At 43.0% G+C, this 21,363-nt stretch overlaps 2 protein-coding genes across 4 annotated transcripts in view; both read right to left on the reverse strand.

The window, feature by feature from the left end:
• Nucleotides 1-311: 311 nt before the first annotated feature.
• On the reverse strand, nucleotides 312-5,292 carry cdv3 (carnitine deficiency-associated gene expressed in ventricle 3). Of its 2 annotated transcripts, none has more exons than XM_072378663.1 (5): nucleotides 4,858-5,292; nucleotides 4,043-4,116; nucleotides 2,739-2,881; nucleotides 2,437-2,599; nucleotides 312-2,356 (listed from the first exon to the last, which is right to left on the reverse strand). In XM_072378663.1, the coding sequence occupies exons 1-5, from the start codon at nucleotides 5,041-5,043 to the stop codon at nucleotides 2,230-2,232; spliced, it is 693 nt and encodes a 230-aa protein (XP_072234764.1). In that variant the 5' UTR covers nucleotides 5,044-5,292; the 3' UTR covers nucleotides 312-2,229. The 2 variants fall into 2 exon arrangements, with proteins under 2 accessions (XP_072234764.1, XP_072234763.1); XM_072378662.1 differs by having other exon boundaries at nucleotides 4,043-4,119.
• Nucleotides 5,293-6,901: 1,609 nt separating this feature from the next.
• tmem108 (transmembrane protein 108) overlaps nucleotides 6,902-21,363 on the reverse strand; it is a 54,754-nt gene continuing 40,292 nt past the window's right edge. For both annotated transcript variants that reach the window (XM_072378111.1, XM_072378112.1), the window contains exons 3-5: nucleotides 12,726-13,964; nucleotides 12,175-12,326; nucleotides 6,902-9,084 (exon numbers count right to left, since the gene is read on the reverse strand). In XM_072378111.1, coding sequence (XP_072234212.1) covers nucleotides 8,968-9,084; nucleotides 12,175-12,326; nucleotides 12,726-13,964 — 1,508 coding nt within the window. In that variant the 3' untranslated portion in view covers nucleotides 6,902-8,967. The remainder of the gene's footprint in view (nucleotides 9,085-12,174; nucleotides 12,327-12,725; nucleotides 13,965-21,363) is intronic.

Here is a 21,363-nt window from a genome sequence, read left to right on the forward strand (position 1 = left end):
TTTAGCCTTAGTGGAGGACCTCTAGTCTTCAAATTGTAGAAGTTTATTTAATTTTTAACATGAGACTGAATGTAATTATAGAAGTTTTGTATGCAAATGTAGCACCTTTTGTGGAGATTGGGGTGGAGTGTGAAGCCTGTAGCTAATATGCATTTTATTTCAAATTCAGACTGATGATATTACTGGTCACTGGAACCCTCTTGAGAATGAATCTGGTTTCCCGACTCCACCACCAGATGGAAAAGAGCAAAAGGTAAGAAATGTATCCCCGCAGCTGGCATTTAGATATGAAAATAGAGTGTAATCAGAGATAACATTGAAAAATACATCTTTAATAGAGGGACAGGACAAGCATTTTATTTGGATTTTTATGTTGTTTTCCTCAGAAAAAGCACTAATTCAGACGCACACAACGAAGTTCAAAAGACGGAGACACGTGGTGAATCCTGACCTGGACAAACGATCACTCTGCAGGTGCAAAAGCCATCTAATAAAATAAACAATGAAAGTATTGTGTGAGAAAAGTTCATTTTATTTGTTAATATGCTTGGTATAAGATCATTTGAGTTGGGTTTTTTCCCCCAAAAGAGCTGGAACTTGAGATAATTTATCCGTCATATATGGCAGAAATCACGAGGGGGGAAGGGGGGGCACCTACTATGACAAAGAAGAGAGAACACAGGAATTCAGCGTGTTATTGTGAGAGGGACAGGAAGTTCACACAAGCCGAGGGTTAACAAACGGACTCGGGCCTCGTTTCTTTTCATCACAAATATAATCTACTTGAATCCAGCAGGGATGACGAATAATTTGCGGGACACAAAGAACATAAATCCAGCTCTTTTGCTTGTGGTAAAAACTCGTTTTGGATTGTAACTGAGGGAGGGGGGGGGGGTACCACTGTTGTGTCAGTGAAGTGTACTCAGTTTGGTGGCAGGATGCACACAGCAGAGTAATTGCTGGAACTTATGCAGTCATGCACAAAGCAACCTGTTCTGCACAACTTCATGAGGGCCGAGACATCTGGATTACCTCTGTGGAAAAATCTTGATAAAAGAAGTCTTAAAACTGGGGGCTGACGAGACCACTTTACTACAAAGAAAAAATAAAAAGTAAGATGGGCGAACGACAACAACAAATATGCCTTTAAAGTGGTCCCACGCCCCCCCGCGCCTCACGGTGATCTCCAAACCAAACCAGGCATTTGTTACCCAGAGAATGGCGTCAGAGCGGAAACGAGCTTCAGCTACTCGCCGATGTCTGAAAAGAAAATCAAGGGCAGCAAAAATAAATCAAAGAGCGGGTACGAAAGACAACAGTTGTGATCATCCAGCAAACTACAACAACACTACATTGTTGAAGTGAAGTTTTTCTCTTTTGTACGATCTGCTTTTCAAAAAGTGGTGAGATTGGGACTGCCTGTGAGGCAACACTTCAGATGACTCTGTCCATCAGTAAGGCCACTTTATATAGGATTTCTAAGTGAGGACCACAACCTATCGCTTCTAGTCCATAGATCTTTGCAGAGTGTCATCGTCAACACATCAAGGAAAAACAAAGCTTCGACTTTCTAAACTAAAGAGCCTGATGGTGGGCTTGTATATGGGGGGGTTGGGGTTTGCCCCTGTCATCACCACAGTGAAAAAGAAAAAGCTCAGTCCACGTGGTCACCACCAGCGTTGCTGCCGAGGTAGAACTCCCCCACTCCAGAAGCCCCAACCGCAACTCAAAAAAACACACCTCAAAATAACCACGTGCGATTGGTTTAGAACGATCTTGCAAAAAAATAGATATTTTCACAGAAGTTTGTAAAATCATCTTGCCTAAAGTCATCTTCGATCCTCTGTGGCTTTGTCGAAGCAAGTTGAAGTCCAGAGAGAAGTTGCTCTGAGTACAATCCACAAAGGACAACTATGTTGCCTCTTGTTGCTGCTGCAGTGTTGTACGTTTGGGTGTATTTTGCTAATTCCGTTTCAGTTATTTCCCCCTTTTTTTCGTCAGCCCCTTCAGATGCAGTCCTTCAGTTCTGCCAACCGGATGTGTCAGATGTGTTATTTAACGGGAGTGTCACTGCAGGGGTTCTGTGTGTGTGTGTGTGTGTGTGTGTGTGCAGTGGGGGGATGGTGGCAGGAGCTCTTTTAGGGCTGCAGTCCACACAGCTGGAGGTCAGCTTCCTTTAGGGGCTGAGTGGACCGTGCTGGAGGGGCCAGGGGACGGAGGGCAGCGGGTCTACTTGTCCCCCAGGATGGCGTACTGGTTGTCGAGCTGCAACTGCTGCATAGAAGCGCCGCCGGACTCCTCTCTTCCACGGTTCCTGTGTTTCACAACCTCAAATGTTTTCTCCATTTCTCGATCTCTGAAACACAAACGCACGAGTCGGGTTTAGACGAAACCGGTGCCCGGGTCGAGCAACAGTCTCACTGGAACTCCACTTACTTGCGCGTCTCCACGTGCTTGGCAGAGGCTAATAAAGAAGGGAACTGTGCGTCATTGAATATCTCCGGTGGGCCCTGGGCGACGGTTCGTTTGGTGGTGGTGAGTCGAGCCCCTGGGGGACGGTACACTCCGGCGGGCTTCGCCTCAGGCACCTCTTCTTCCTCTGCGGCAGGAGAAAATCCAGTAGAAAAGCAACTCATTATTCCCACAATCTTAATCCCACAAGAAAAGTTAAAGAAGAGCATATTTACCTAAAACACAATTAGAGTCTTTGGTATTTTCTAAGTGAGGAAACAACTCACCCACGGGTGCAGCGGGGGGAGGAGGAGCAGCACCACCACCGGACTTGTTCCAGGGACCAGACACCTTGTCTCCACTAACCAGAATGATCTCTCCATCCTCTCCCACCTCCTCCTTGTCATACTCTTCTTCCTCCTTTTCATCACTGCAAGCGGAATAAAACCGACTGTTAAATAATAACCGAGCACTTTGGGACAAATCAATAACTGGACGATATCACCGATCGCCCCCCCGGTGCCTGAGCCACGCTCCACAGTCTCAGACTGCAGCTGGTGATGTCACTGGCTGTCTCAACGGACAGATTTTACGACGTTCTCGCTCTGCTCTGCAGCCCCGGTGAACCTGGCGTGCGGCCACCTGAACCAGAGCTCAGCCTGCTGCAGGTTGCAGTTGCAGTGCCCCCCCCCCCAGCTCGCAGCAGATCTCAGAGTGCAGCACAGAGACTACTGTCCACACAAAGATGGTGGAGCTGGAGGCCAAATGCGAGACGAGGATCGCCACAACAGTAAAATAGTCAGGCAAGACAGGCCCAGGCCAGCAGCAACAAAGCATAAAAATACAGTGGTTTCCCCAGAATAAACCAATATACATTATTTTTGACTGATTTACCAAAAAAAAAGGCTAAACGGGGCAGAAATCATACACCTGAGACATGTCCAGATACGGTCTATCTGTGGAAAACACCTGAGTGTTTTATGAGCCCGCTGAAGAGAGGCATCTGTACATTTATACAGATCTCTTTCACCTCAGTTTACTGTACTCACAGAAAACAATCCGCTTCGGTTTGTCTCCTTCTGAGCCTTCGCAGCGTATAAATGTGTCACAATAATGTTAACGACACACATATGATCAGTGTTGCTCTCTCAGCTGACATATTTACCTTTTCCACCTCCTTATACTTCGAGTTAGAGTGCAGTTAAGCTGCCAAAAACAGGACAATGTGAAAGACAAGCCTTCATTTTTTCTGTAGATTCATGCAATATCTATACATCAGGATGTGCTTCTCACACACACCTGAACATTTATTCCAGTTATGACTCATCCACATTTTAATCCCTTTAACAGATCTGCTTACAGATGAATAAATGTCTGCTGTCAGTTAATTAAAGGAGTGTGTTTCTGTTATAATAATAGTATAATGTAAAATGTAAAGTTTCCCTCAAGTCCCAGGTCATAAAAATCTGATCAGAAGCCTGCAAAGGAGCTTCATCTCTCACAAATACTGCTCCAGACCAGTTTTAAAAACAGCTGAAATGCTAATTTTACTGTCTGAGATGCATATGTCAAACGCTTGTTTTGTTCTCACCTTATCTGTAGAGCCTGGAGCCGAAGCCCGCTGTAGTCCACTTCCTTCTGCTCAAACTCCTTCCACTCCTCATCCTCCTGGGCAAAACGAAACATTACTCCGTACACATTAAACTCACAATAGACACCCCACAGCCGCCTGTGGAAATACGCCTTTATGGAAATACTTGCACCAAGGCCCCGACATTTTCAGCCACCAGAACCCACACGTGTGACAAGTCGCCCTCCTTTCCAACACAATGATAACTGATACGATGACGTCACTTAGTCGCCTAATCAGTAGTTTTAGCAGTAATAGTTGTGGTATTCTTCTATTTTTCCCACCCTTTTCTGTGCAAAGCTAATAAAGATGGCAACACTGTACAAATGGCGACTGGGCCTTGTTGGACAGCCACGATACAAGGAGCGGACTGGCAGTTTCCCCTTATAGGTACAGATAATGAGTATATAACGATTATATATACAGATATATTTAACAAAATAGCGTGGAAAGGCGTGAAAAATCGCCCATGTAAGCAAAGGCTGAAAGAGAGGCTCAAGGCGCGTGTCACGCCAGATTTTGTAACCCGTTACAATGCGTGCAAGTGGCGACCATATGCTAGCTAGCAACCGGCATTTTCTCTTATCGGGTAAAAAAATATACACCCATGATGTTGATTGGAAAGAAATTGGCACAACTCGAGAAACCACACGTCAGCGCGCGAGTTAAACCTCCGGACGCATCGGTTCAAATCTGGACACCAAATCTGACGCGACACCGGTGCCTCGTAAAGACGCTAATGAGGCAAAAAGTTACAGCAGAGCAGCGACGTTCACCTTATCAATCTGAGCGTCTTGATTCTCGTTTTTCGTCGATTTCTCCTTCTCTTTCTTGGTCTTTTTCACCGCCGCCGACGCGGGCCCGGCGGCGGACTCCTTCCCCTTCCCCTTCTCTTTCTTCTTCTTTTTATCCCGCTTGGCAAAGAAATCGTCCAGGCTCTTCTCTGGTGGTGCATCCGCCATTTTCACAGAGCAACGTTAACCAGCGCTAACCGAGCAATGACAAATGAGAAAAATCCGCTCCCGGAGGACGAGGACAGCTGCTGAGACGAACAGAAGAGACGAAGTCGGCCTTAACTTTGACAGTTTAACTTCTGTTAGAAGCTGATAAAAATGTCCGCCCCGGTTGCCTGTCGGAATTGTTAACTATCTTGTCAACCATGCCATGCACGGGATATTTGACAAACCTGCACCGTTTCCCGGAAACGCTTCCACGCTGAACCGGAAGTGATAAGAAAGGAACGAAAGAGCCCGGTTTTATTTAATTCTGTTTCCATTTAAAAATATATATGTGTTTATGTTCAAATGCGAACCAACGTTCTCATTTAAGTGCAGGAATTAATTAACTAATTAATCACTTAACAGACTGAATGACTGTAGAAAAACATTCAGTTTAGAGCATATTTAGTCATGTCCGGGAGGCAGACGCACTTTCTAACCTTAAGATTAGGCTTAAAACTTTCCTTTTTGATAAAGTTTATAGTTAGGGATGGCTCAGGTGATCCAGAAACATCCCATAATTGAACTACTATAGGCCCAGACTGCTTATGTAACTCCTTTCCTCATTTTGCTCTCTTTTTCCACCTTTTATTTCCTCATATAACATTATGTACGTTTGGCATTATTGTTGTCATGAACTTTGTTTGTGTATTTGAACAGTGTTATGGTGTTTTTTTACCCTCTTTTGTGTCCTCTCAAACACCAGATGGCCACCCTTCCTGGTTCTGGGTCTGATGGCGGTTTCTTCCTGTTAAAAGGAAGTTGTTTCTCTCCACAGTCGCCTCGTGCAGCTCAGGACAAACCTGAGTTTCTGAATCTGTCGATTTCCTTAGCTAAGAAATTGTTTTTGAATAGGCTCTGTATGTATGAATTGGGCTAATTTTGAATTTAATTAATTTGATTTTATTGGATTATGATTACAATGAATTGGACTTTAATTAGCTTGAATTGGACTGTATTATTGTATTATTGGCGCTATATAAATAAAACGGAATTGAATTGAACAGTCAGTAAAAACAAAGCTATAAACTTTAAAATAATAGGATAAGAAGTAAAACAAATCCCTAAATATGATGATTTACCAGTATTTTATAATATGTAGCATTTAAGCTAAATATGTGGTCTATTATAATGTATCTTTGTTCATGATATTCAATTGTGTTTGACTTTTGGAAATTATTACATTCTCAAACAAATGGCATGTGTGCTAAAATAAAATAAAAAAGTTGTGCGTTTCAATTTGTTTGAGGCTGACAATGATTTGAAATCCTGAGCATTTAGTTACAGGACAATAACACGTGTTGGTTGATTAGAAAGGAGGATAAAGCCCCAGGAATTTGTTTAAACTTGAACCAAATTTCTCAGTAAGACTGAAAATAGCTCCAACAGTTCATTTTTAATGGATAAAACTTCAAACTATATGTGAACCAAATTAGCAAAACATATTTCTTAACCTCTAAAGATTTTGAAATGGCATAAAAAGGTCAGTCTTCTTTTGCTCTGTCACGTTTTACCAGATTTAAACAGGCCCACAAATCTGGGAGTAATTCTCACGGCAAATTAAGCCTCCTCTCAGCTGTAAAGCGGGCTTGTAAACAGATTACTCGACTGACATCAGGTACCAGGAGCCGGGGGTCACCTGACCACATCCAGCACCGGTGCACAAAGAGAAAATTCCAGCTTACTGCAGCAATGGATGTGCTGCGGTCGGCAAAACTGGACACACTGCTTTGTTGTGTAATAAAACCAACAAAATTAATCTCTAATGCAAAATCATAAGGTTTTTAAAAGAAAAAAAATCCAACAAACGGGACTCATTCACATGTTTTTCTTTGTTTTATTGCTCAGCAGTAAAAAGTACAGTGTTTATACTACAGTACAAAAAATACATCATGTTGAACACTGCTCCACCGTGCCACTGAACGTGAGCGTGCAAAACAACAAGCCCAGCTGTGAGCGTCCAGTGCAGGAGATATGATTATGTTTGTGTCATTCGTCAGAATGTCTCACGATACAGAAAACCTTTAGCGACAACAGAGCCAGGCAGCATTGATTATTGAATAAAACTGCAGCGGTGCAAAGTTAAACAGGTGATAGAAGGACCACAGGTTCAGCAATGAAACAGAGTATTCAGACGCGCTTGTTTTGAATGAAACCACCTCTGCATGTGCTCACAGTAGGTATTCAGCACAAGTTATTTGTCTCAGTGTTTAATCGGTCAACACAGACTAACATGTAGCATGTGCTCCTGCGACTAGCTCGCGGTCGTTCTACACTTCAACAAACACAAAACACAGTGAAACACCTAAAGGGTTATTTGTTTCCTACAGTGGTGAGAGACTCTCACACACTGGGACGCAACCAGTGGCCATTCCACGACACAGACGAGTGACGGACGCACAATCAGAGGCACGAGAACAGACACACAAAGACAAACAGATCGAACTGAGTTGAGCGTGATACAAAGTCTTGTTTGACTTAATGTAACCTTGATATTTGGTTCAGGGGGGCAGCACATCTCAGCTTATCTGCTCATACTGCAGCGCACACAGCGTGCACGGGGCACTCACTCTCACGTGCACACAAACACACACAACAACAGAAGAAATTAAGACATCTATGTGGTCCCTCTTCAGAGAAGCTGGTGACACATGAGGGGGGAGAGTCACTTTAAGTCCTCTGGATGCTCCAACTGATCCATAAAATCTGGACCTGTATTTATCAAACTTCACGCTGAATTTTCTTATCACTTTTACAGTTTATTAAACCTCTTTCTACCAAAGAATGCTCAGGAGTTTGGCTCAGTCTACATTCTCGACAGTCTCGTAAATACCTGCATAACATCTAGATTAAACATTTCTTTAGGTTAAATCAACAAAAATAAGGTTATTTAAAATACATTTTCATGCCTCTTTTTTTAAAAATGTTACAGAGGAAGACCACTACATTTATCTTATGATTTATTTCTATTGATTATAGTCTACAAGCAGCAGTTTGTCTTTCCTTTTATTGCTTATTTGCATTATTTTTGTTCAGTTTCCTTCATTCAATCTTTATAAAAATGATAATTAATGTATATTTTCTGCTTTAACATTGAACTCTGAACCAGTGCAATTGTTTGTTTTTCTGATTATCGTGTAAAGCATCATGTTGTTCCCAGAAAATCACTCTATTAAGGCAATTTATTCAAATCTAGTATGTAAATCATTCAAAATGATCACTTAAAGATTGAATAATGGGGGAATATTTGCTTTGATTGGCTGTTTCTGCTCAAACAAAGTTGCTCTTAAAGATTAAATCCTTACATATTTGTCTTCACGTTCACTTGAAAACGTTTTCCTCTAAAACTTGGTCGTTTGGATCATTCTTACTCACATTTCCAACAAGTTTGATAAAAACAGGCCCTGACTTTACAAACCTATCTTATTTACACACGTCTGTTTTCCCCCCATAAATACGTAGGTGCTATATTCAAGTTCAACAGGCTATAAGTAATTTGGAATCGATTTCAAAAGAAGAAAATAAAAGAAGAACTTTAAGGGGTTTCATAGCACATTCTTCTCTCTCTAAAGCAGATTTCATGTGGCAACATCCACGGTTCACTCACCATCAAGCCACTGTAATGCAACAAAACCACATATACTCTGTATAATATAAAGACAATAAAAACCTTTATCACAATTAAGCCTTTTGTAGAAAATCTACATCAGAAAAATATGTAGGTGCATCCTCATAGTAAATAGTGTCTTGTTTACATCGCTCTTCTTTCCGGTCGCTCTCTGTGTTTGTAATATACAGTATAAAGTCAAGGTCTCTGAATATTTACCACATATATAAAATAGACAACAACTGCAGGGGGGGGAGGGAGTAGAGGAGGAGGGTCTGTCTCTATATGGCAGAAGCTTTGTCTCTGTTGATGAAGAGGGTCTCCTGGCAGAACGGGTTAACCAGGACCACGCTGCTGCCGCTGTAGTCTCCATTAGGGGGTAGAGAGGTCTCCTGCTCCTGCAAACACACACAGAAACACACATGCAGAAAATGAACGCATGAGCATAACCGCCCAACAATAACCCATTTACATTTCAGGGCTCAGCGCCGGGACAGACGCTGCAGTCTACCGTATCTACACTACAAGCAGCGAGGACAAAACAAGTAAAGGTTTGTTGCTCCCCGGGGTTTCTAAGCAGAACAAAGGTATCCAACACAGCTAGATGAACTGAGAAATAAAGGGAGGAGGTGCGGGAGACGTGAAAGCTTCTCGAAGAACAAAAGGGAGAGATGACTCAGAGGAAAAGCAGCAGCAGAGGGACATCAGGTGAGGGAGGGAGTGATAGTGAGTCAGCAGTAATGAAGTGGAGCTGGAGGAGGAAGGTGGGAAACACAAAATTATTTGTTTTACAGAAAGAATGAAGCCGTTTTATCAGCTAAGTCTGATCAAATCAAATCAAATCAACCATTTATGTTTGCCATTGCCGTTTACCTACAGCACCGGGGAGTCTAAGGTGTGAGATTTCTGCTCTACAGAGACAGGTAAATCAAGGGGGAAACACCTGGGTGTCACCAAGGGCATCCCACACATGATCCAACACCGGCTTCTCTCTCCTGACTCCCCAAAGGACGGCAAAGGAATACAAAGTGAGCGACGGCAGAGAAACAAGAGAAGGGAAACATATCAATTAAACATTAATTGGAGAGAAGATGATAAACATAAAAAAATGCAAACAGAACAAGCATCGACAGGCGGTGGGAATCTGCAAATTCATTAGTTCCTGAAATCCAAATGACTGTTAAAGACTCAACTCTACTTCCAACAGATGGCACTATAATGCACCAAAAAACTGGGATGAGTCTCAGAGGGAGCGTAATCTTTAGCCCAAGACAGGCTGGGTTTTCCCAACAAAAAAGTAAATATGAAAAGATTTAGCCTCATATCTTAGGCTCAACTCCTTTAAAGTCCTAAAAGATCATTCAAACCCTCAGTTTCTAAATAACTCATCACAGAAGAAGAAGCAAATGTGCATAAAATGATGGAGGGCTGATGGATAAAAACTGTGTAGCTGAAGCACAATATTGCACAACATGAAAATAATGAATGAATGATGAGTGACACCAGCTGATTTTACCCATCTTAAAGCAACTTAAAGGAAAAGTAGGGGAGGAACCGTCTGCGATTTAATGACAAGAAATACAACCAACTGGCAGAATTTGTTGGTTCAAGGGTTCAAAGTAACATGAAAGTTTAAGAGTTTCTTTATGAGGCCAAATTATGAACTTTAGGTTGAATAATAAATTTTATTTAGAGCAAACCAGATTACACATAATATTGATTAAACACACAAACTATGGACAAAAATACAGTGGACATGAAATAAACAATGCACGCATCATACAGCAGCCTTTGTAGAGTATAAAAAAACATCTATTTGTGCTCAGTGAAGTGCTGGGGCCCAACGCCTTGTAGAAATACTGGATTTTTACTGAGTAGAGTTTTGTTTTGGCAAGAAAATCCATGGTGGCTAAGATAAACTACGCTGCATCTACATGCTGGAATACTTTAAGCCACCAAACTGTTCTAATTCAAGTGGCCTGACGAGAAACTAAACTTTACTAAAGCTTAAATATTTCTGCTCTGCTTTAAGGCTAAAGCTTGCACGGGAAGGGAGACTTTGGCCAATAACTGGTCTTTTTGGAGACATAATGGCTGTTCCATAAAAAGCTGTCAGATGGTGAAAATCCCAGAGGAGCAGATGATATTTCAGCATCTAAGCCAACTGCCTACAGTGCAATCTGAAATAGAGTCAAAGAGTGTCCAACAAATGTATTAAAGCGTGTAAATACTGTGTGCATCCAGTAACTAATACATTATGGGCCTGGTATTTCTCTCCTGGGGCCAGTTGCACGACACTCATACGTATTCTTTTGCCAGATTTATAAAGACATGTAAATCTCAGTTATCAAGAAACAAAACATAAATGCACAAACCTGATTTCCAGCCCAATTTTTAGCCATAAATGTGTGTGACGATGTTTAGTTTAGCTTAGTAATAGACATGAAAGTGTAAGAAACGATAAAATGAAACATTTTTCTGAATGTGAAACTGAAACAGTGCAGAAGTAAAGAAAAGCAAATCTGTTTGGAGGTCTCAGATCTGGAATCACAACCAGAGCAAAAACTGCTGAATGGAGAAAAGAAACAGATGATGCATGCAGAGGTAAAAAGTAAGAGATCAAAAAGGTGCATCAGCTGCACAGAGACAGTATCAGGACTTCAGCTACCTCTGATTTATCTGAACATGTAGCAATGCTAACGGCTAACATCTCATTAGCCTCCAGAGCCATCGCGCCCAACCGTTGTGCAGAGCTGCAGCTGCTCACAGCACCAATAACTAACAAACAAAATCAGAAAAAAAGCTACTATTCTATACAACATATACAACAAATAAGGCATCTGGCCCCTAGACTCACAGAGAAAGCAGGCTGTAGGAAAGGCTGTGACTTATGTTGCTATTAGCTTAGCTTTGCGCTTATTGTAGCTAAAGAATCTCTGTGCATTTGGTGTTTATGGTTTAGGATTTTGGAGAGATATTCATCATATTTGAATCCATAACTCGTTGCTGATGTCTTGCACGTCCAGGGGGTGCGATTTGGTGCAAACACCCAATAAAGCCATCAGTCAGTGTCAGGTGGCTGAAAACATATAGCTGGCCAACAACCTAGCATGAGCTGTGCATGATGGACTGTTTGCAGAGCTGGAAAAGGGATTTGGATCTAAACACTACTGGGAGTTTTTTAATAATGACACACTATAAATGCTTATTACCAGACTACATTGATTTAGCTGTGTGGAAAACTGTCTCCTGCTGGAAAGTTCTCTTTCACTTGATTCGAATAAAGCAGTTAAACAGTTTATGCTCAAGAGGACCTCAACAGGGCTCGAGGTTTGCTGACAGGGGAGATTGCACCTGGATCCTCTTGTTGTTTCCATCCGCATTAACAGCGTTCTGCTGACTGATAGTGAAACATCAAGTAAATGTCCTGCCACTTCAGAGCATGCAGTGCTGAGCAGGAAGAGTCACAGTGTGTCGTTAGTTTGTACCTCACTCTCAAGAGTGTGTATCTCTCTGGGCAGCTCCACTGCGTGCCTGCTGAAGTAATCCATGGTGATGGCGTTGTTCCAGTAGCTGAGGTTGTTCTCCTGACTTGACGACTTCTTCCTTCTCTTCATACAGCACACAGTCAAAAGCACAGCTAGAAAAAGGCAAAAGCAGGAGAGCAAAACACAGGTTATACAGCCATACTTGCTGTCATGTTTCAGGAAAACAGGCCACTGTTAGAAGAAAATATGGTTGGAATAAAAAACCTAAAGTACCTAAAGTAGAGTTACATTTCTATGATTTTATATTGAGGATGTAAAAAACGTGGATTATCAATAATATCTACTTAATAATATCTAATATATGTGTTTTGTCTTTGGTGAAACGTTCACTCCCATTTAAAACTCTTAAGATTAGGTCCTGAAGCGTTTTTTTGCCACTAACTGAGGCAAATGCACACCGGCTAAGTTAATAATCCTTCAAATGTGAAACTAATTCCCTAAAAAAATGATGTTTTGACAGAATTCTTGTGTTGTTGCTGCTTTTTACTTACAACAGGTGGACACAGGCACACTGATGGCCAGCACGATCCACACAAAATCCATCCTGCTCAAGCAGATGGGCGTGCGGGACGGTGGGGAGTCAACAGTGGAGCCTGAGCTGTTTCCAGTGGTCCAGGGGTCACTGGTTGTGGCTGGTACCTGCCTGATGAGGAATTTCCCGCTGGCTGTGGAGGGGGCCTCTGAACCGTTCCCCCGAGCAGGCACTTCCTCCACTGAGCTGCTGTTGGAGGGCGGCCCTGCATGTGCAGTAGCATTCCCCTGCTGGTGCTCCACAGGTGGACTGTCTGTGACGTTAACCTGAACAGTCTGAGCCTCCTCTGTGACGGCTGCAGTGTGGTTGACTGGGATGGTTGTTGAGCTGTGGGACTCAGTGGACAGGGCTGTGGTGGACACAGTGGAGCTTAGATTATTTGGTGGGCTCTCAACTGGAGCGGCGGACGCTAGCGTCAACTGAGCAGTGGGCGGCTCACTCACAGCATGAGCCTCCCGCAGGGTGATGGTGTGGTGCATGGGCAGCTCTGGGGATGCAACAGCATGCTCCCTGAGTTTCAAGCCTTGGGCCACCTCAGCGCCCACTGAGGAAGAGGAGAGGGCGGTTAGGGAGGAGGGCTGCTGCCGGTGGTCACTGGGTTCCTCCACACTTAGCCTCTGAGGCTTTTTGTGGCGCGCATCAAGTGCATCCCGTCTGTCTGAGGCCAGAGGGTCTGGAGGCGCTCGAGCAGCAAATTCTACATCTATACTTGGGAATGCTGTTCTGGGAAGTTTAGAGGTGCTGCTGACCTGGTTAGAACTAACAGTACCGACTGGGGTACCGACTTGAGCTACCCTGACTAATTTGTGAATGTGGCCTTGATCTACAGCATCCGAACTGGGCCCCTGGGGTTGAGTCACATGGCTGTCAGCGCTCACAGTGTTTGGGGTGACTGTGTTTGTGTCGTCAATGGGAGAATCATCATAAGCCTGGATGGAGGTGAGGCTGGTGTGAAGCAAAGCAAAAGAAGGGAGGGCCACAGTAGGAAGGACGATGTTCGATGGATGGGTGCCTTTGGATGACCATTCCCCACTGCTGGAGCCTTCCTGATACCAGTCTCCGGGGTTAGGTTTGGGGGGGGAGAGGGGGCTGTTGTGGGCGGCTGCCATGGAGACCGAGTCCTGGGACGTCTGGCTGAGATACAGCTCCGGTGCTGATGACACCAGTCCTACTGGCAGTGCTAGGAATGCTAGAACACCTGAATAAAAATCAAAAGAAAGATCGATATTAGCACTAAATACTCCTTTAGCTTTAAGTACTTCTGGAAAATTTTATGTGAATGTGCACAACTTTTGGCAAAAAATATGGAATCACCAGCTGATATGAAAGCGATCAATACCTCTACAGTACATGCACAGGTGGAAGTTGAGTTCCAAGAGTGTCGATTCCATATTTTCATCATGTTTGTTGACCTAAAATCTCCAGCACCACCCGACCTGTGACTGGAGAACAGGCCAGCAGCTGAAATGGACTCCTCACATGTCTTGCATTCATTAGCCTTCTCAGCCTTTAATGAATCGAATCACTATGTCACTCACCTAGTTTAATAAGATAGCTTTAATAGCTGCATTATTCACAAGGCAGGTTCTGTTGTGTGAACCCGTACATGAATGAGGTGGCGGTGGAAATGCTTGAAGCACAAAGCAGCTATTTGACTTTCTTCTTCAGATAATTTTGCAAAAAAGTAACAGTGTAAGACTTAATGCTCTCAAGATCAATCCCATAAAGAAGGCTGGCTCTGTAGGGGATTATTGGTTTGGTTCTAATGTGTTTTCAGGACTGCTGGAAAGTCATAGGAAGGAGGCTCGATGGTGGGCTTATCAATTTCCCCTCTGCTCCATCCTCTCCAGCCCCTATCGATACCGTAAAACACAGCTAATGTGACACATTAACAGGGCTTAACAGGTAGTTCCTTTGCATTCAGCTGAGAATAAAAGATGCAGCAACACATCATCTACACAATGGTTTTTGTCGCATGATGCTGAAATGTAGACTTTTTGCTAATCGTATTGAAAATAATACAGCAACATATGTAGCATTGAGTCTTTTCTTTGAGTATAAAGTATGTAAAACATTTTTAAAAAGCTGGGACACTGCTGTTTAGGGCCTTGTTTGGTGCCCTTGAGCAAGGCACCATACCCCCCCGCTCCAGTGTACGGCATCTGTCTGCATGAGTGTGTTCAACAGGTCAACCTGGATGGGTCAAACATGACAATAAAGTCATCTTAATCTTACTTGTTCTACTTTTTTGCCTCAAAATGCATGTTTAAAACATGCTTAAATGTGTGAAAAGTCTTAACCCTGGACTGGTCTAACAGGTATAGAAATGAATAGATGGATGGAATAAAGAGCCTGACTGCATGCTTGCAGGTTTAGCTTATTTTACATTGCAGACTGATTTCTGTTACAGAACCATGTCGGTTTTTCATGTCATGCTGCCTGAGAGGCTGAAGATTGTCCCTTCAGCCATAATCTCAAAATAGAAGATATCATGATTTCTCTGATTAAAGCTTCTAAATTATTTGTGAACCCCCCCTTCCACCCACATTTAGCTCGGGTAACAGCTCACATGCACTTGTAGATGAATGTCTTGCTGGTGACTGTCATGTTTTGAGTTTGTTTTTGTCTTGTTTTCAGGTTTATTTCTTGTCATGTTGTCACCTGTCCTTGTTTCTCAGCTGCACCCCATCACCTCCCCACAGTATTTAGTTTCCAGGTTTCCCTCAGCTCATGGCAAAAACTTGATTTATTTCCAAAAGACAAGAACAAAAAGTACGGCTGAGACGGTTATTAAGAACTAAACTGTGGAACAAAACAAAATAAGACAAGACTATGACTATGGCTGTGGAAAATAAGGCAAAATCCTCACCAACAAGTTCACGTTCTTCAGGTTTTGTCTTATTTTCCACAGCCACAGTCATAGTCATAGTCTTGTCTTGTTTTGTTTTGTTCCACAGTTTAGCGCTTTTTGTTCTTGTCTTTTGGAAATAAATCCAAAAATTCTGCATCTGGGTCCTCCATCTACTCCATTTCTGACAGTGACCCTCCAAGTTTGTAACTCAAAATGACTCTGAGGCATGAGAGAAAAATAACTGGACCTGAGGAGGTGGATATTCTGAATATAGAGAGAAGAAAGGGTGGTGACGAAGGCTAACCTTTTCATAACAGTCCTCTACACTTTCCCCACTACGTCCAGAAGAAAAAAAGAGTCTCAGGCCTCTAACGTGACCTAGATGTTGAGGCCATTGTTTATCGTGCTCTATCGGTAACTATGGAAACCAAGTTTCCGTTTCCAAAATAAGCAGAGGGGGAGAAGGATGGGTCTGTTTGAAATGTAGAACAAGAAAGGGACAGAGTATGCAACAAAAAACAGTCAAAGCAAAGGTCAAAAATGGTAAAATGACACTTATTTCCTACAGGAACCTTCACCAGCTGTCCTCTGTTCTCACACATGGGTCTAAGATACATTACAGCAGAAAACCCAAAGCTCTGACTATCAAAACACAGCCTTTGAATCATTAATCGTATTCGTCCAAACTCAATCATACAGACTTTCAGAACAGAGGGTCTCAGACCAGCTCTCTGATCCACAGAGCCCACTCCAGACCCAACAAGTTCATTTATGGAAGCTCGTTCTTTCCCAACAAAGAAGCTGTCAAACCAAACCTATCAATGCCACCATGTTAAGGCTTTTGCTGATCCTAGATGCTGTGAATCATGGTCACATTAGGAGAAACTTAGAGGACGTTTCACAGCATTCTGGATAATGTCCACGGGGGAAAAACACTGAGAAGAGAAGAACCTGGTGACCCACATCGTTCATTAAGACTTGTTCTTAAAACAAAGTTATGTCAGAATTGATCAGCTCAAACTCTCTGGCTCTCCTCTCCTGATTCGTCCAGCTGATCAGAGGCTCTGCATAAATCATGTGGCTTCACTCTGATCTTTAGCCAACACGGAGATTAATATTCATTTGGGACTTTGCAGTTTAGTCAAATCATCTTTTATTAAAGATCGTATCTGAAATGTTAAAGGGGAGAAGTTTGCCAGCACCAACAACTGAATACAGACTCCTGAATACAAAGTAAGGATAATACGGGCCTATAAATGTTGCTTCTAATTATTTCAAAGTTTTTGAGTGAGCTCAGATAGATACCACTACCTCATTATGGAAGAATATAGCAGTATGTAGGCTTCACTTATCAGTGACACATATGAAAATGGCAGAAGATAAATGACTGAAAGCTCATAAGGAGATCAACAGGTTATGATTTAGGTTCCTTGAACAAATGAGAGTAACTGAGAGCTCAGAATGAGCTATTAGCACCTATCAGTCATGTCCAAGCCCAGAATGTTGCACTGAAATGGGATTTGGTCAATAGTATCTCAGAGAAACGTCCTTTAAAAGTTTGATAAATGACATGGAAACTGTATGTTTTATCTTGGGTGAAGAATTTAGAAGTGTGGACTTCTAAATCTGGGTTTGTTTCAGCTCGCACTGAAGGTGTCTTTGGCCTGAAGAGACTTTTAGGCTCATTAAGCCTATATACTGTCAGACTAGCCTCTAAAATAATGTGTTCCAGTCCCAGCATATCTTTAAATATACATATCTCGTCTTATAAATAAATAATGACATGGTGTTGGTAATCAGAGGTTGTTTTCACCTAATTGTAGACAGTTGTCAGGGGCAACAGGTCATATATATAACCTCAGAACTGAAAAAAAGGTATTCAGCATGCTGTGCATTGCTGTATTTATGTGAGAGTGCATTTAGGTGCATGATTGCACGTGTGTTGAGCTGTTGTTAAATGGGTATAATTTGTCTGGCTGATGGAGTGAGCTCAAAAGCAGGTTGAATGGAGACAGAGATGCCGGTCCGGCCTCCACAAATACACGATACAAGGAGCGAATTAACAAAAGGGATGATTAAAAGGACCCAAGGAGTAACCTGAGTGTCGGGAACATTCATCACTGAGATGCAGCACTGGGAAGAACATGGGAAAATTGGATGGAAGAGGCAGGGTGGGAAATAGTGCAGTGAGGAGGCCAGAGAGTAACAGGATGCTGGTGTGGGTGTTTGATCAGGGATAAAAGCAAAAAAAGGTTGGATTAGACGAATTACACCGAGGAAAATGTGAAAAAGTGTGAGAAAAAAATGTAGGCGCTGCTTTTTGAAACTTTTGTTTTGGTCAGCAGCTCCTGTCAATGATTTGTTACCCGGTCGGTTTTAACTCACATGATATTTTTGTTATAATGTTATGTATAATTGTTATTCTACAAGCAGTGACATTGAATTAAAGGTCCCTCTACTACATGCTTTATGAGGAGGGAAGATGACGTTATAACTAACAACAACCCGGCTACCTTTACCTTTACCACCCAGAATAGCATATTATGCTAATATCATGGAGAAAATGACTGAGATTATATCCTCATTTAATGCATGCATCAACCTGTTTTGCATCACAGAAGCGCAGGATGTATGAAGGGAGGAGCAATTTATGCAAGAAGCCTGCTGACTTTGGCTGTTTTGAATGCATGGGAAGCAGGTGACATTCGTTGAGGTCCTCCATTGATGTTATCCTGGACATCAATAAATCATGTTGCAAAGCAGCATCCTGTGTGCTGATCCAAAGCTGGCTTTGTCCCACCGATCATTCACTATTAGACTCAATGTCAGGGGCCAGAGCGGCGGTCACTCCATCTAAACTTACACGGGTGGAATGGTAAACAACATGTTTACTCCTGCTGATGAAATTCTGCATAATCTTCTGGTTCCAGTCATAAGCTATGACTCAATTTTCTGGGGAACAGTATTGTTCAGGTGCACGTCTTCATGGATCTTCCAGCCGAATCAATCATGCTTAAGTACTTAGTGTGTGATATGGAGGCTATCAGTGTTTATGCACTAGCCAGGCTGCATGATCAGTCCTCAGGGGGGTGGGGGCTACTCGCTGAGATGGCTGAAATGGCTGAAATATGTATCTTTTTTTCCAGGGGTCACCTCATGCTATGAGCAGCACTAACAATCTGCCCATGAAGCGGGTTCTGGAGCAGGCCGTGCAACATCCTCAGCGAACAGCTGGTTCGAACAGGAGGGTCTAAAAAAAGAAGCCGAAAATAGAAGCAGCAAAATCATCCATCAATAAAGCGAGTGACGGTTCATCAGGCTTTACTGATTAACTGCAACTGCTCTGTCATCTCTGCTCAGCAGCATGAAGGGAAATAACATGACTAGATTCAGGAAAAACGGAGTACAGAGACTTTGGACAAGGTGAAATGTTTGTGAAGGATAAACCGCACTGAGATTAAACACCTGATGATCTCATTTGGATGCAGGATAAAGGCAAGAACAACCAGGCTAAGACTGAGCACACAAAGGGAAAACGAGTTATAGTGGCGCCTTTTCTAGCTCATTAAGAACTTGCAAGGCTTATCAGTGTCGCTTGTTGCTTTTTGTGGTGGGAAAAGCAAAGATGGATGTAAGATAGCTTAATGTTTAAACTGATCTGTGTTTTCTTTTAGCCGAGCCACTGCTATCTCATCGCCCTCTGAACCTGTTTGATGTTTTATTTTGCTGGCAACATTTCGCAATGTTGAGTCTCAAGCTTTTAATCACATGTAAAGTGTTCATTAGCTGCAGCATATACCAAATACTTCCCTGTGGCTGTAGATAGAGAAACTTCAAGCTCGCACAGTGTTGAGTTTGTTGCAGAAGAATGCTTTGAAACAGTTTTAGGGGGCCTAAGAGCTGTTATAAATAAGCTAACCACACAACTGAGGTGTAAATGTAAAGGAAAAAAATCCTTGTATTCCCTTAATGTCTCACAGTCTCCTGGAATAAACATGGATGCCGGATCGTCTCAAAGCCCCAGGGCGCAGAACCACAGGCAACAATTTAGTCCTAAATCCTCCTCACCATCCAGCCAACCCTCCGAGGACCACATTTAGCCTCGTTTATGATAATCACAACCACTCCACTGTAGGAGAAACCTCTACGGGATTCCCACCAAATCCTCTGGGGTAAAAGAAGAAAGCTTTATCTGCAGCTCTCATCAGAATACCAATGAGCCCACATTATTTCCTACCGACACACACCACTTCTGGCCGCCCTTAACACAAAATGAATTAATATCTCACTTTTGACAGAAGCTGTTTAAAAGCTGACAGACTCAAATCAAGGTAATCACAGGCCGTTAGCGGGGAGTTTTGTTGAGGCTCGTCGGAGCCTTTCATTTTAAGCTTTGACGTGCTGTGGGAGCGAGCAGCAACAACAGAACAGTTCACATCGGCTTCAGCTCAACAAAACCTGAAGAGCGAAAAATCGCATCATCACGACTGGACAGACAACATCGGCCCTGACCGGCTCTTCTTTAACAGTAACAAACAAAACCACTGAGGTGCTAAAGTCTGTGGAATAAGAGGTGCAGCCACTCTGTTGATATGGCTGCTAACACTAACCCTGGTGCTACAGCTTCTCATCCCTCTGCTGCTACAGTTGGGTTCTGGTTTAGTTGATTTATTGTAATTTTCTCCTTCCTTTCCTCCTTTTTTGGTGATTTGATTGTGCTCACCTTTGTATATCTATCAATCCATTCCTTTTATCAGGAGACAATTCATCTGTTGTCATTCATTTTGTGTCTTCTGCGTTCAGATCTTCCAGCCAGGATGTTGGAGGTTTCTGTATTTATCAGACGCTTTTATCCAAAGCGACTTACAGATGAAGATATAACAGCTTTATATAAAGCTAACAATAAGCTACATAGAAGGAACCCAGGAGTCCGACTCTGTCAGAGGGGACAGAGTAGAGATAGGGTGCAGGCATAGAAGGAAGTGCAGAAAGATAAAGTGCAGAGATAGAGGAGGTAGGGAAGTGCTGGGATAGGAGATGCTCTCTGAAGAGCTGGGTTTTCAGGAGCTTCTTGAAGATAGACAGGGACGCCCCTGTTCTGGTAGCGCTCGGTAGGTCATTCCACCATCGTGGGACGACACATGAACAGAGTTTGGATTGTCTTAGGCGTGGTGTAGGAGCTGCTAGACGACAATCCTGGGACCAACGGAGGGACCCAGTTGGGACAGAAGCCTTTGCAAGAGCATCCAAGTAGATGGAGCCGTTCCATTAAGCACTTTGTAGCTAACATCAGGGACTTGAACCTGATGCTAAGGGCAGCCAGAGGAGCTCAATGAACAGAGGGGGGACGTGTTCTTTTAGGCTGATCCAAGACCAGACGCACCGCCGCGTTCTGGACCATCTGCAGAGGTTTCACAGCACAGGATGGAGACCAGTTAGGAGAGCAGTTAGGAGACCAGTTAGGAGACCAGTTAGGAGACCAGTTAGGAAACCAGTTAGGAGACCAGTTAGGAGACCAGTTAGGAAACCAGTTAGGAGACAAGTTAGGAGACCAGTTAGGAGACCAGTTAGGAAACCAGTTAGGAGACCAGTTAGGAGACAAGTTAGGAGACCAGTTAGGAGACCAGTTAGGAAACCAGTTAGGAGACCAGTTAGGAGACCAGTTAGGAAACCAGTTAGGAAACCAGTTAGGAGACCAGTTAGGAAACCAGTTAGGACACCAGTTAGGAGACCAGTTAGGAAACCA

The sequence above is a fragment of the Leuresthes tenuis genome, unplaced genomic scaffold, assembly GCF_036924035.1.
Source record: "Leuresthes tenuis unplaced genomic scaffold, fLeuTen1.0.hap1 SCAF_24, whole genome shotgun sequence".
Lineage (NCBI taxonomy): Eukaryota > Metazoa > Chordata > Actinopteri > Atheriniformes > Atherinopsidae > Leuresthes > Leuresthes tenuis.